General features: G+C 45.0%; 1 protein-coding gene across 2 annotated transcripts; it reads left to right on the top strand.

Annotated features, from left to right (window-relative positions):
* The first annotated feature begins 6,184 nt into the window (after positions 1-6,184).
* On the top strand, positions 6,185-14,481 carry ywhaba (tyrosine 3-monooxygenase/tryptophan 5-monooxygenase activation protein, beta polypeptide a). 2 transcript variants are annotated; one of them, XM_088937778.1, is made up of 6 exons: positions 6,185-6,368; positions 9,226-9,529; positions 10,030-10,153; positions 10,589-10,752; positions 11,621-11,716; positions 12,597-14,481. In XM_088937778.1, exons 2-6 carry the CDS (start codon positions 9,236-9,238, stop codon positions 12,651-12,653), a joined length of 735 nt encoding a protein of 244 aa, XP_088793904.1. In that variant the 5' UTR covers positions 6,185-6,368; positions 9,226-9,235; the 3' UTR covers positions 12,654-14,481. The 2 variants fall into 2 exon arrangements, with proteins under 2 accessions (XP_088793904.1, XP_088793902.1); XM_088937776.1 differs by having other exon boundaries at positions 6,213-6,368; positions 10,586-10,752.
* The last annotated feature ends 327 nt before the right edge of the window (positions 14,482-14,808 follow it).

Below are 14,808 nucleotides of genomic sequence, written 5' to 3'. Positions count from 1 at the left end.
CCACTGCAGTGCCCACCTGTGCAAGACTAACTACCTGTACCGGCTGGTGCAGGACGTCCTCTTGAGCGTGATCCTGGCCGGCCCTCGGATGCAGGATGCAGCTGCCTTGAGGTTTTGATCTGGGAAAGGAGAGCCACTGAGACGCTCTCTGCCCTCTGAGTGCGCCAGTCATGTTGGAGCCCTGAGATGACACCAGCTCGCACTGCAGCCACTGACACAGGCTGGAGCTCAGGGGGATTACCCAGGTCACCATTACAGAGCCGTATAACAAGGAGAATGGATTACCAATGTCGCCCTTTCAAAAAAACACTTTTCACGGCAGTCATTTAGTTGGGCTTTTATTGATTCTGAGAGATTAAACAGAAAACGTTTAATCTATTAATCTTTTATACTTTATATACGTAAACAGAGAGAGAAATATATATACTGATGAGTAATTGTAATTTGTAATTGGCATTTAGATGAAATATCCTTACGCTATCAGCATCATTGACTTACTCATAGCCTACATTGATGCTTTACCCATTAAAACACCTTTGACTCCTATCATGCTGTGTAACCTGGGTTTTGCACTTTTGCACTTATGCAGTTGTGCATAACCGTGCAGCTCAGTGATTTTCACAGGAGCTGTACTGCTGCTCGGTGTGCAGTCTTTGGATTTAACAGAAAGATGTGGAATAAGAAAGCAGCACTGTGCTAAAGGAGTCCAGCCCCCTGCCCCAGTGTAAACCTACAGGCCCAGGAGCAGACTGGCTTTCATCTCCTTCTTTCAAAGTCAATAGAGGTTAATTGAGCAGTGCCATGACATTCATTGATTCCTTGTGTGGAGGATTTATTTAGAAAGCCCTTCGTCTTATCAGTGACATTCCTACCTTTTAACCCCATCTTCTTTTTAAAAAAAAGTCTTCTCAGTCTATCAGTGTGGATCATGTGTCAGTGGGTAGTCCCACACAGGCAGAAGGGAGAATTCTTTAAGCACTTGACAAGACCTTTGCCTTCTATGTCTGGTTCTTTGTGAAGGAGTTGATTGATTTAAGCACAGAGGTCCAGCGATGGTATTTGGACAACAGATCAGACACAGAACTCACAGCCTTTGAACACTTATCTTCTAAACATGCCTCAGATTTCCTTAACTTACATAATGTGGGTCAGCCTAATTTGTGTCAACGTCTTAGGCAATGACCCATATAGAAGACAGAAAATGTACACAGAAGCAGACAGAAGAATGAAATCAGGACTCCAGGTCTCTTTTATAGTGCACAACTGATCCATTCGCTGCTTTGTCACCCCATTGTTTTCCACTGCAAATCTTTCTTTCAAAGGTCTCTTAATTATTTACTGATCTTCAGAGTTAGTCATGCAGTTAAAGGTTCATTATGGGCTCCTGAGGAGCTCAGATCCATTCATATTGAGTGCTGTTGTCCTGCTGTTGTGGGTTCGAGCCTAGGCCATGTGATTAGCTGAGACCAGCGGAAGAGTGGCACTGAGGCTGGGTGCCTGCGGTTTCCCAGCAAGACACTCTCACTGCCCCAGTAACTGGTAGCTGGTGCTCTGAAAGGTGGCAGAGATGGGCAGCTGTGAAGCTAAGGCCTAAACACCTGGTTGCATTAAATGCTGCAAACAGGTCTGACTGAGGGAGTCGCCACTGAGGCTGACAGAATAGGTGTGAAGTCGGTCAGTCACAAGCAGGGCAGCAGTGACCCCTGGCGAAGATCAGAAGCTGAGAGACACTCTCACAGCAGCTGTCTCACATCTGCACATAGCCAGCATGTGACAGGGAGAACGAGGGATCTGTCCGAGCAAGAAACCCCCTGACAGAGGAGGGAGAGACCACCTTCAGAATTAGAAAGGAACATTGATCAGCTGTGTAAATGTTAGCTGTGGTATTGTGTGCAGTTTTCCCAGGGCTTCACCATAGTTCACTGTGATTTGCCTAATGCTTTATCACACAGCTCTTCCTGCTTGGCTCTGCTCTTCCCACGTCACGCCAAATCAAACTGTGTAAGGGCCCCTGAAGAGGTGGCCCCAGCCACAGTCCTCAGGCAGAAGCTCAAGGGGTTCCCTAGAAACTCTCTAGACCCCCATTGGGCTTCCCTTGGATATTGGGGCCTGCTCTCTGCTGGTCTCAGACGAGGCTCCTTTTCCTGGACCAGTCACCGGCGTCTGGACTGGCTTCCTACAGTATGTGCTGTCATGTTCTCTCCCGAATATGAACAAATATCTGGCGCCTCATGGCTTCAGCAGATGGGGGCATTTTTTACAAAAGCAGGCAGGTGCCCATCTGGGGAAGAGATTCCTACAAACTCAGGGAGGGATTTCAAGACATGCTCAATCCCTAAGGAACTGGAAGAGCTGTGGGACATCCATGAGGTTCTGTGCTAACAGGTAACAACGATTTCCATTCTGTCACTGTATTTTCATGGCATGAAAATGTCATAGACTATGACAAAAACAAAACCTTTTTATGATAAACACTTTTTCTACACTTCACAGTACAACACAGGACTACACTACACTCTACAACACAGGACTACACTACACTGTACATCACAGGACTGCACTATACTATACTACACAGCTCAGGAGAGCACACAAACAAACAGCAGGTGAAGCATAGCAGCCTTTCCCACTCCGCTGCCCTCTTCTCTCTGCTGCCCCCTGCAGGCAGGATGCTGTGTGCTGCCAAGGCTGAATCCTACCTGATTCTCCCTCCAGATGCCAGTCAGCCCAGAGGCCAGAACTGCGGGAAGCTCCAGGAGTGAGCTGGGCTATATGCGCACTTCAGGAACCCTGACCTACATTGCCAAACTCACAAGGTCACTTGTTAATAAGGAAGGAGCTGACAGAATCACGGCACTAATTTATCTTCCACTGACAGTGTTATCCCGTCCCAGTTTTCCTATCCTGTGGTCTTAATGAGGCGGGAACAGTGAGAATGGCATCTCCTGACAGTGCTTGACAAAGGGACGCCGTGTCTCATCAAGAGCTTAAGTGTTTCGAGACAGAAGTACCACAGGACACAGGCTGAGACAAACGGAAAGTGACTGTATCTCTGATGCCAGACTAATTTCTTAGATGTGTTCACGCAGTACCTTGCTGTAAAAGCAAGGCTTAAAAAGAACCTGGTTCTGCGTACACTGCGTACAGGCATTGTGTTGCTCTATTTCCTAGTGCTTTTTCTTGACTTAAATAACATCCAGTACATGCCTGTGTGCTGTCAGAGCAGCACTGATTTTCAGAGCAGTAGATGCAGTGGGTTTGTGGAGGCTCACTGTATCCCAGGCTGGAGGCTGTTTTAAAGATCGAATTAAGGAGGAGGGCTGGACACCCAGGCCTCTGGGAGAGTAGTGAGCACAACCCTGCTCCTCTCTAACTCTCGCGTGCCACCTACTGGCCATGTCCCAGCCTCACAGCCTCTGGGCCTCAGAGACTGAGTGATGAAGGACATTAACATAGAACCGTACCTTTATGCACAGTATCTGCTTTTCTATTTCTTATCTTTATTAGAAGAACAACCTGTTGTAGTTACTTGGTTACAAAGACATCTAGCAAGAACTGGCCTATATCAGTCATTCCAAACCTTTCCTCCTCAGCACGCTACAAGAACGTCTTTAGTTAGGTTTGTGAATGACTTGTTGATGTAGCTTGGCCACTCTTGTGCTCCTTCATCAGATCCATGCCTTTGATGCTGTTAAACACAACATCCTTCCTAAATGCCTCAAGGATTTGCCTTCTGTTGCCAAAGTTGCGCAATGGTGCTTTGAGTCTGGTCTCTGCAGTAGAATTCCTTTTCATCACTTGGTCATTGTATGTCTGGCAAAACAGTTGTTGGTCCTGGTGTACCACATGGGTCTATACTGGGGCCTGTCTTGTTTGTCATTTATATTGTAACGCAACGGGGGCTCAGGCGGGCGCCCTTGCCGCATCAGGTTGGCCCCACACCGTCCGGGGCTCGAACCCGGGACTTCCGCGTCTCTCTGCAGCGACCCAGCCCCGTGAGCTAAAGAGAGATCTCCCCACAGCCCAGTAGCTGTGGTCCTGCTATCACAGGGAAGGGCGGTGACGTCACCTGCTCTGGTACGCCGGCTCTTACACAGTACCTGTCGGCCGTAAGCGTTACAATATGTACTTTAGGGAAAAAAATCTATAAATTACGGCAATGGATAACATTTCTATGCTGATGACAATCAATCTTACCTTACATGTAACTCAGATACTCAAACAATAGTGCTTTGGCTTATATAAATGCTATGAGGATAATAAAATATAGGTGTATCAGACGTTTCATTAGTTTGCATCAGGGTGCTAATTTTAAAATTTTTAAGATCATCACTTCATAATCTTGACTTTACTCCAAATAATCTAGTTTTATCATTTGGTGAGACTTTAAATTATACTTGAAACTTTGAACCACATATTATGAGTACCATCAAAATCCTGTTCTCATTTGCATAATATTGCTATAGACTAAACTGTTATCTTATGAAGGCTGAAAAAACATTGCTTTTACTGTATTTGAGAGATCTTCTGTGGCCATACACTCTCTCCTGTCACATCTTCCATGCAGGAGATGCACTGGGCTTAGATTGCTCACAGTTCGAGAACACAGACTGTGTGTTGACAGCTGGCCAGGAGACCAGGAGACCAGGATACCGAGCAGGGCCTACCTCAGCAACCTCTGTGCCCCCAACCTGAAACTGCAGAGCAAAGCCCTCCACAACAGCCAGGCGCAGTATAGGCTACCGGCCACAAGAAAGTCACCCCATCCCTGTAATCCAGTTTCAAAGCAAAATCAAATTAGAGTTTTATTTTGGAATTTGCAGAATTAAGCGACAATTCAAAGGAAATGCATATATCCACCAAACATCTTGCGAGAGCATGTGTACTGTTTCTGTACCCCACCTGGTGGTCACTAGGGAGAACTGCAAGCCGGTTGGATTTCGCTGCTTCACTCTCGGGCCCGAGGTGATATATTGTGATAATTAGTGTTGCGAAAGGAGGAACGAAAATCAGTCCTGTTTGAAATCAGAGAGGGCAGAGTCGCTGGTCTTTGCTCTCACTGTATACGGTGTGATTCGTGTTGCAATATGTTACAGAACTGTTTTACGGCAGTATGCTGTGCAGGGATGAGCGCTCTCTCCCTGGTGCAGAGCTGCTCCTGCCTTCGCTGTGACGTCATTGTTTCAGGACTCCGGCACCTCTGAGCCCGTGTCGCATCTCCCTGCCAGGGCAGGAAAACCCTTCTTCGCTCTTCACTAGTTAGTGCTGTGATCTTCTCTGGTCGCTGTTCAGCTGTGCTGAACTTTGCTTGTTCAACTGTTACAACTAAGGGAATATAACAATGCCTGGCATTTGTTTTAAAGTTTATTTTCTCCTAAATTGATCAAACATGTTCATGCGTGTATCATACAATACAATTCTATTTACTGTTTCTATTTTGCTTTGATAAACAGCTGGCACCACTAATGAAATGTTTCTGTATCCGTGTTGCTCGCACACTCATCGGTCCTTTGTGTGTTATTCTTCAGTGCTGCTGAAGGGCTCGTCGGGCTCCGACACTCTCACCGAGCCCGGCTCACGGCTCTCTCCGCAACAGCAGCCTCTCGGCCGCCTGCGGGGGGCGCAGTCCTGCTGCTAGCACGGAGCTCTGGGCTCTGCAGGGCCGCGGCTGTGGGCTCACTCGGCTCCTCACAGGCTGCGCTGCTCCTGCGGCAGAGTTTTTCCACCTCGGGTGCCGCCATTTCATCTGATCGCGACGCTAGTTCTGCGCTAGCACGCAGTAGCTATAGTAAATTCTAATTGCCTCCTAATTGAAAACACCAAACAGTGGATGGAACTATATCAGAATCAGGCTGGTGCATGCAAGTCAATAGTTCACACTTCTGTCTTGCAGCTTTTTCATTGATTTTGGAACAATTTTGGACACCCACACAAAGCTGCTTTTCCATACTGGAAAAGAATACGGAGATCAGTTACGACTTCCATAGTATTGAGGCCAATACTGTAGCAACAGCAGAAAACATCAAACATTGTCTATATACAGTTAAGAGAGCGGCGATGTTTCAATGACCGCCACTCGCACTGGGCCGATGCTCCTCCTAGTAACGGTAGCCATGGTGATAACTTACGTCACTCCTGAGGTTGCCATGGTTCTTGTGACGAAATGACCCTGAAAAAGTGCCAGAGAGACCCCGTACTGCGGTAACCAAGGTTACTGGTGGGGGGAGGGGCGGGGTTTAGAGGAAGCGGAAGTGCCGGTGCAAGCGGAAGTGGTACTGCCCTGAAGATCCCGAACAGCGAGACGGAGGACGGAGAGAGAGACTCTCGTCGCCTAGAGATAAAAGCAGGACTAAAATTACATTAATAATGTGAGTTTATCAGCTCAGGAGCGAATTTAGGACGCTTTTATGTGTCGAGGGCGAGGTATTGGGATTCACAAACCATAAATGATGGGTGGAATGACGGTCTCTAGCGGAAGGTGCCTATTGTGGTTTGGGCTCTGAGCAAGGACCTAGGCCGTGTGATGAATAGCGCCCAGATTCAAGGGTTGAGAAAAAATGATTTTTTAAATGGAAGAGACGGGTGTTATCGCATAGATAACCAGGTCAGGCCGGGAATCGTCTTATCATGCGCTTTCCCCTAGCAGACGAGTGTCCTGGCTTGGGTCTTTCTCGCCGCCTGGGGTATTTATCGGAGCAGTACAGGAAAGGCCAGGCCTGTGCGGCTGATGAACAACAATAAAAATGCCATTGATATCTATAAACCGGCCACCGTCCCGCACCGCCTGGCCTCCACGCCGCCCAGGGGCTGCTTCCCAGCCTCAATATCTCTCGATTGCGGCGCGATACCGCAGAGCGACGGTGTAGAGATGGTGTAGGTGTGTTTTTGAGCGCCGGTACGGATTAGGATGACACGACGGGGCTGGGGAAATCGAGTCGGTATTGAACAACGGGCTTTTTGGACGGCTGTTTCCTGGTAGCACGATAGCTAGCCGTTCTTTTATTTGACCTGAATTTGTAAGTATGGTGTAAGCACCCCGATTCTGAATGATTTTGTAGGCAAATGAAATACGAGCTGTTGATTTTGCAGGTATATAAAATGGAGGAGTTGTTAAGTTGCTGCAGCAGCGATATTGACAAATTTAAATAATACAAGGCAGGTTTTTTCTGCGCCTAGTGTGCCGTTTATTCCTAAACGTATGATGGTGTCTTTACGTCAGGTTTCGTTGTACATCTGTAGCGCGATGCGGGCTTTTCATTTCAGACTCGGAGCTTCTCGCCGATTTCGGTTCGCGTGTTTTTGTGTTCTAGTCATTATTCTTGAGTGAGACCTGCGGTGGATCGGCCCGGGCTGTGAGCAGCAGTCGTCACACCTAGTGGACCGGGTGGAGTCGGGCAGGGAGTGGTGGGTCGCTGCCGTAGCCGGGCTGCTCACGACAGAGACAGCGTGACGAGAGCCGCCGAGTGCTTCCTGGTGCCCGGCAGTGCGGTTCCTTGACAATAGCCTGTCATCGCATAAATATCGTAACGCGTATCTGATTTCGTGCTGGTTATGAGCACGGAATCGCCCTGATAGGATTGTCCTCAAGATTGCCAACATATCTCAAAACATGCCGTTTTCACGTAGGGACACACAAACCTCTGTTGGGTTTGGGGAGTCAGAAATATGTTGCCTCTGTTTGTTTAGTCGGAGGAAAAAACAGTTTCAACTGATAGACTGATTTCAAAATTCAGCAAGTAACCAACACAAAATAGGTGATGATACCTGGGGAGGTGAAGTTCTCAAGTTTCACACAGTGCTGGAATGCATATCCTTTTCTAACTTTTGGCTATGAAAGCCTATGACTTTAAGGCCTAATGCAAATCCCCCAGCTGTGAGCTACCAGCATGGAGATATCAGTACATGCTTATGCTTTTTAAATGACCACATTATGCCCCTGATGTACCTTGATGTCTTTAAAAGATCGAATAAGTAGGAGCACAGACCAGAAGGCTCTGTGTTTAGGTGAGGGCTAAACTCGCTCAGGTCATAGAGAAGTTGTTCTCTGCTGTGGAATGGGATAAGGTAGGTATGGAAAAGGGCAGTATGGAAATCTCACTGCCAGCTGGGGGGTGAGTATCGGAAACCGTCCAAGAGACGCCCCTGTCTGTCATTTGAACGGCCAGAGCTTGGAGAGGTGGCGCTGCAGGGAGTGACTGCGCTCCAGGCGGTATGGGCCTGAGCCGAGCTCACTGGAGCAGGTGCCCGGAGGGCTGGGCTGTCCTGGCCAGAACCTGGCTGAAATTGGCCCTTCAGACCTGGCCTTTGTGTTCATCTTACTGCACGGGGTCTGGTGATTGGTGTTCAAAAGAAGAGACTATTGCAGGTTTTTCCCTCTTAAGGTTTATGTCAGATGTGGTAAAAAATTTAATAGATCAAATCAGGGTTCAGGAGGAATATGATTTTATAGAACATGAGACCTTAGGTTAATGAGTTGTACCACAAGCCTTGCAAGGACAAGTGGGCTGAAAGTGGATGGGCAGGGCAAATTACATTGTGGGTCAGTTATCTCATGAGGCCCTCATAGATCTTTATCAAAGGAGGCCCAAATGGGAATGTTTATCCTACCGGTATTTGAACGGTGTAGTCCTCACTGAACTGGCAAAGTAGAGAAATCCTTGAGTGCTTTTTATAATGTGTGCTGTTGTATAGAACCCAATGGCTAAAGCGTCACTGATGGTGTCGCTTTAGGGTAGTGATTGCAGTATTGTTGGCACCACTCAAGGCTGGGCAGAGGCTGCCTGTGTTCAGTTCCTTCCTCGGGGATTGCAGTCTGATAGGACCTCCTCAGTAGGTTTTGGGGGGTGAAAGCGGGTAGCTCTGGACAGTGAAAATAGGTTTTTATTCAAGCTTATTCGTATAGATCTCTTTAGTAATATAATTTTTGTTAATTTTGAAATTCGGGTCTTGTATTCCTTTTCTAAGTGTTTCCTTGGATCTCTAATACCAAGTATTTACCATTATCATCACCTTCCCCCTCCCTTCTGTGTTGCCTGTACTTCTGCCTTTATTTTTATTTTTGCTTAAAGCCATCTTTAGAAATGAGGGGTTTTTCGTTCGCTCTCGGAGTTCCAGGGGTGGGGAAGTGCTGGGTGCCTCTGCAGCAGCGCCAGCTCGCGGGGGGGTTCAGGGCCTGGCGGGCGGGGCCGTGCAGCCGGTCCTCAGCTGTCCCCCGTCTCTCTGCAGCCTCTTGAAAATGGATAAGAGCGACCTGGTACAGAAGGCTAAGCTGGCCGAGCAGGCCGAGCGCTATGACGACATGGCGGCAGCGATGAAGGCGGTGACGGAGCAGGGCCACGAGCTCTCCAACGAAGAGCGCAACCTGCTGTCCGTGGCCTACAAGAACGTGGTGGGCGCCCGCCGCTCCTCCTGGCGCGTCATCTCCAGTATCGAGCAGAAGACTGAGGGCAACGAGAAGAAGCAGCAGATGGCGCGCGAGTACCGCGAGAAGATCGAGGCTGAGCTGCAGGACATTTGCAATGACGTGCTGGTGAGTTTCCGCACTTCGGGCTCCGTTCTGCTGCCTTGAGGACGGGGTAGCTCGCTTTCAAAGGGCTTGCAGTGTCTCGGTCTCAGCGTCCCACCTCTGTTTCAAATCCCTCCTTCCCCTCACACTGTCTCGCCCTGTCTCGGACAGGGGTGTGCAGAAAAGGCTGTGCAGAGATGGGGTGTTTAAATGGAAGGAGGTATGGGTCTCCTTAGTTCTGCCATGTGTTTGAGTAAGTGCACGCCTAAAGCAGTGAATAAATGTTAAAGATCTCCTGGGTATGAAAGTGTTTTAGACTGCCTCCCCCACTGCCTAAGTTTTAAAAAACACGTGGGAGAGGCTCGGTCTGAGCAAGCTAACCTATTGTCTTACATATACCCTGGATTGCTGTTTGGTTTTATTTTTTCCTCTTAATCAGGTTATGAAAGCGTTAACTTTTATACTTCATTGCTCATTTTTATAAGTAATTCATTTTTTTAATACTCGGTTTTCTCTTTTTCCAGGGACTTCTTGATAAGTACCTCATTGCCAATGCGACTCAGGCAGAAAGCAAGGTCTTCTACCTGAAAATGAAAGGAGACTATTACAGATACCTGTCTGAAGTGGCGTCCGGTGACTCTAAGAAGAGTTAGTAATATTAAAGTATCCTCAGAGGCAGAAGAGTGTAAATGCTTATTTCATAGGAGAGCGGCTCAAACAGGCATTAGAGTTGAATAACGTAATAGTAAAAAAATTAATTTCTTTGTTATGCAGTTTGCTGTAATGGTAATCTTGATAATATTTTGGATTAAATTAACAATAAATATTCTAGTTTGCAGTATTTTATTTTGAAGTTTATTTTGATTTTAATAATTGGTTGTGCGTAGATCGTTCTTTTCTTTCTTTAACATTAATTTAGCATTATCAGTATTTTTTTAATAATTGAAAATAATTAAGTTTTTATATTTGATTTAATGGTAGAAATTCTGATTTTTAAGAAAGCATTAAGTTATCTAGGGTGTAAGATTTCTGTGGCGTTAGGTTAAAAGTTGTGGTATAAATTCTCCCTCTCTTTCACTGAAGCCACAGTTGAGCATTCCCAGCAGGCCTACCAGGAGGCTTTTGAAATCAGCAAGAAGGAGATGCAGCCGACGCACCCCATCAGACTGGGCCTGGCTCTCAACTTCTCTGTCTTCTACTACGAAATTCTCAACTCCCCTGAGCAGGCCTGCAGCTTGGCAAAGACGGTGAGCTCCATTAGCCAGCGCTTTCACACAGGGGGCCAGGCCACCCTGCTGCAGCGCAGGCTCCTGACGATCAATACGCTGGGATTGTCGCTGTTGGTAACTCTCCACCCCTGCAGCACAGGCTGGAGTGCCTTTAGTATGCTTGATCACATTTTTTAACTGTTTTAGTCTTGGTTCAACTACATATTAGCATCTGACTTGTCCTGCTTCTAGGAATGCGTAAAGCATTTGTGTGGGTGGGGTGTTGATTTGAATAACTATCTGTTTTTTAAATATGCGTTGGTATGAACAGACTTGGGCGATCTTGTTCTGCATTTAGATGGTGGAAAAATTTAAATGCCTTTTGCAGGGTATGGGTCTTGGTGCTTATCAGTTAAAAATTGGTCTGATTTCCATTGCTTCATACAGGGTAGTTCACCTACATAGGTGCCTCGTGGATCCCAGAAGGGTCTGGTTTCTGTGTTTGCAGCTCTCCTCTCCTTTTATTTCACAGCTTTTAAAACATTCCTGTTGGTGGTTTCAAAATCAGCAGGTGCATCTTTGAAAAACATGTTTTATCAGTGTGAATATTGTAGCAGGACTACAAATGGTTTAATTTGAAAACCATTAAAACCTTGTTGCAGAATAGCTCAGTGATGAAGCTTGGATTTCAGCTGACAGTGATGGTGTGGCATGGTCAGAGAGAATTGACAAATGGTTATCAGCCGCCAGGCCCTTTTTCCCATTTTGCTGAGTTTTAGTTCTCCGGTCTCACCAAATCGATTTACCAACAATGTGGATCAGTGTTTGATGTCGCAGAAGTGCTGATCATTCGTGAGTGTTTCCAGGTGTATAACAGTCCTTTTCTTTAATCCCTTTCTCATCCCAGGCTTTTGATGAAGCAATCGCTGAGCTCGACACCTTGAACGAGGACTCCTACAAAGACAGCACGCTGATCATGCAGCTACTAAGGGACAACCTCACTGTAAGTTGTCAATGAGGTCTGCAGGAAAAAAACGGGCACAAGATGTGCAAGTGCTGTGAATGTAAAGAAGATGCAGAGGGTTAAAGGCATGCAGCACACAAGCTGCCTTCCTTGTGATGTGCTTCGTCCTTAAACCTTGAAATTAATATTTTGAAGGTTGCATGCTTATAAGGAACGTAAGTCTTTTATAAAAAAAAACCCGAGGGAAAGTTTCCTGAGAAACTTTCCATTTTTGCCTGAATGACATTCACAGCTCGGACAGCAGGCCTTCTCATTCTCTTTGTTCTTCATACAGACGTCCTGTTATCAGATTCCTGTGAGACCTTTTCTGCACTGATATTGATCTTAGTTTCTTCATTTTAAAATTGCTCACCCATAATATCTGCAATCTGAATCCCCAGCCTAATGTGATTGTGGGGCTCTCTTTTTTTAAGCACAGATTGCGAATGTTCTGATCCTCCCCTTTTCTGAATCAAAACAAATTTCCCATCACTGGCTTCACAATTGTGATTTGGGGTTCGGTTTTGGGGATAGTTTTCTGAATGTACTGTTACACTAATGGTTCTTTTGGTTTTGTGAATGTACTTGGGTTGGTTGCTGATCTGAATTGATGCCCCTTTTGACTTTGAAATGGATCAAATTGATCCTGGGTTTAGCAAGTCTGGGTTATACCTCAGAGAAATGAGCATTGAATTATGAATGCTGGTCTTCTGTGTATGATAGCACATACATTGCTGACGTTCATATTGGTCTTTATAAGTTTCAAACATCATGCACAAGACTGGAGTGAATTGCGGGATTTTAGTCAAAGGGGCTCTGTGATTTTGCTTAGTTCTGTACTGATCTGGGATATTTAAATTCCTGTCCTCTCTCTTTATAGCTGTGGACATCAGAAAACCAGGGCGACGAAGCAGATGCTGGAGACGGGGAAAACTAATGGCATTGCACTTCACTGTTAATCCACCCACACTCTATCTTACACACATTCAGCCCATACGTACCCTGCTCCATCAGGATCCCCCTTCTGTATGACAAGCAGCAAGAATTGTACCTGACCTAGCATTTGTGCCCTTCTCAAATAGCTCAGAGGTGACAGGGTAACATTCAGTTAATAGCAGGCTCACAGTCTCTTGTTTTTGTGAATTAGCACCAGGTCTAGCAGTGAGGATATTTTCCTGTTTTTTTCTGTTTGCCCACCCCACTTCCCCACCCTCTCCAGTTTCGTCAGTTCCATTTTTTATTTTTAATCTTATGTTCTTTCACCCAGCAAATTGTGCATTATAGTATACATCATTTTTTTGTTATTGTTAACTTTTATAGTGTAATCTGTCATGGCATTTGCAGGTTTTATTCTAAGGTTATTAAACTGGCAGTTTATTTTCACCAAACACTGTGACGCTTAGTTTTGTTTTTTCCCATCACATATATATATGTTTGTATATATATGTAAATTAGTAATTCTGGTCTGTAAAATGCAGAAGGCCGTGTGGTGCTGTGTTTGGGAAACAGTACAATTCTGCTGTCGGCTCATACAGAATGGATTGATAGGCTGTATTGTGACACTGACTAATGTGCATATTGGTATGTAATCATGTTCACAATTTTATTTTGCATAAAAACATAAAGGGATCCAACGTTTCCATTCCAGATATGTTCGGGTTTTTTAAAAACATTCCTTCATAACATTTGTCGTTTAAAGAAAATTGGCTGCATTTGAACAAAAGTATTCTCTTAATGCACTGTCCAGGTAAAATGAACATAAAGGTGCTGTTTGGTATCAGTACAGCAAACCTCATGTTGTGACTTTTCCGTTTTTTCTTTGCATAACAATAGCATTTTTCAGTGGAACCTAAAATGTAAATTTAATTTTATTTTAAAGAAGATGTTACATCATAATGTTGTGAACGTGCTTGCATTGAACCACCTTAAAGCCATTGCTTTTAATTTGTTCCAGTTGGTGTTTCTGAAGCCTGCCCTTAAGCTGACAGTTCAAACTGACTAAAATGACTTTCTGTGCTCTGAACAGTAGTACGTAAAAATGCTAGAAAAGCCTGTTATGATAACCTGTGCTAACTAATCCGTAGACCTGAAGTTTCCGGAAACCTGGTGGCTTGGAGGTTTTTGTTGGAGGCTTGGGAATGGTACCCATTGTTTGACCACTGCTGATATCTGTCTGGTACCGAGAGGGCTGACCTGTTAGCACTGGGACAGAGGACAGGTGTTGCCCAACAGGCACCTGGTAGCTCTGAACTGTGGGGTTGAAGTAGATTTAAGATCTGTGATTGAAGTGAAAGATTAAGCTGAATTAATTCAGTGTCACAATACAAAGCCACTACCATAACATTCCATATAGGTGTAGAATTCATCTGTCTGTCAGTCTGTCTTGCTGAAGACAATGTTTCATGCACTGAATAAAATCTCCCTTCTAGCTGAACAAATGGCAGTTAATATTCTACGCTTGATAAATGCAGTAGTGAATGTGGAACCGAGCCTGTCTGTATATCTGGTATCTCTACTTGCTTTGTTTTTACTGACCAGTATTCTGCCTAAAGTTTGCTTCTGTGACGGTTTTATCGCCTAGCGCGCACGTGGTTGTGAAAATTTAGTATAGCTTAAAAAAAGAAAAACTAAAAAAAATTATACCTGGTTATTGACGTAATACTAGATTTGTGTATGTCTTTTAAAACAGTTCTAGTTTCACCTTACATGTAATAATCAGGAAAAGTGTAAAAGACAATTTAAAGTGAAATAAAAGTTTTATCAGTTCAGAATTTTCCTGCTTTTCTGTTTAAAAAAACTGCCACACTTAAATAAAAACCATATCTTTCTCCGGTTAGGTGTTTTAAAAACTTTGGCCTAGGGCTTTAGATGTCTATATCCTGTTTCCTGTTTAGGTTTGTACCTAATATGTGAAGGGTAATAAAATCCATTTCATTTGTGTAATGAAGAGAAATTGCACAATAACAGTACTGGCACTGAGTGTTTACTGTAGAATGTCAGATAAGACTAATACTGTTTTTTGGGGTGTAAAATAAACAGTTGTCAAATTAAGAATCAATAAGAACATCATTTGCTAAATAGATGAAAAATTC

Source organism: Atractosteus spatula, chromosome 19 (genome assembly GCF_055471065.1).
Source record: "Atractosteus spatula isolate fAtrSpa1 chromosome 19, fAtrSpa1.hap1, whole genome shotgun sequence".
In the NCBI taxonomy this organism is placed as follows: Eukaryota; Metazoa; Chordata; class Actinopteri; order Semionotiformes; family Lepisosteidae; genus Atractosteus; species Atractosteus spatula.
The sequence above is the reverse complement of the archived record's forward strand: the minus strand, read 5'-3'. Positions and strand labels throughout refer to the sequence as shown.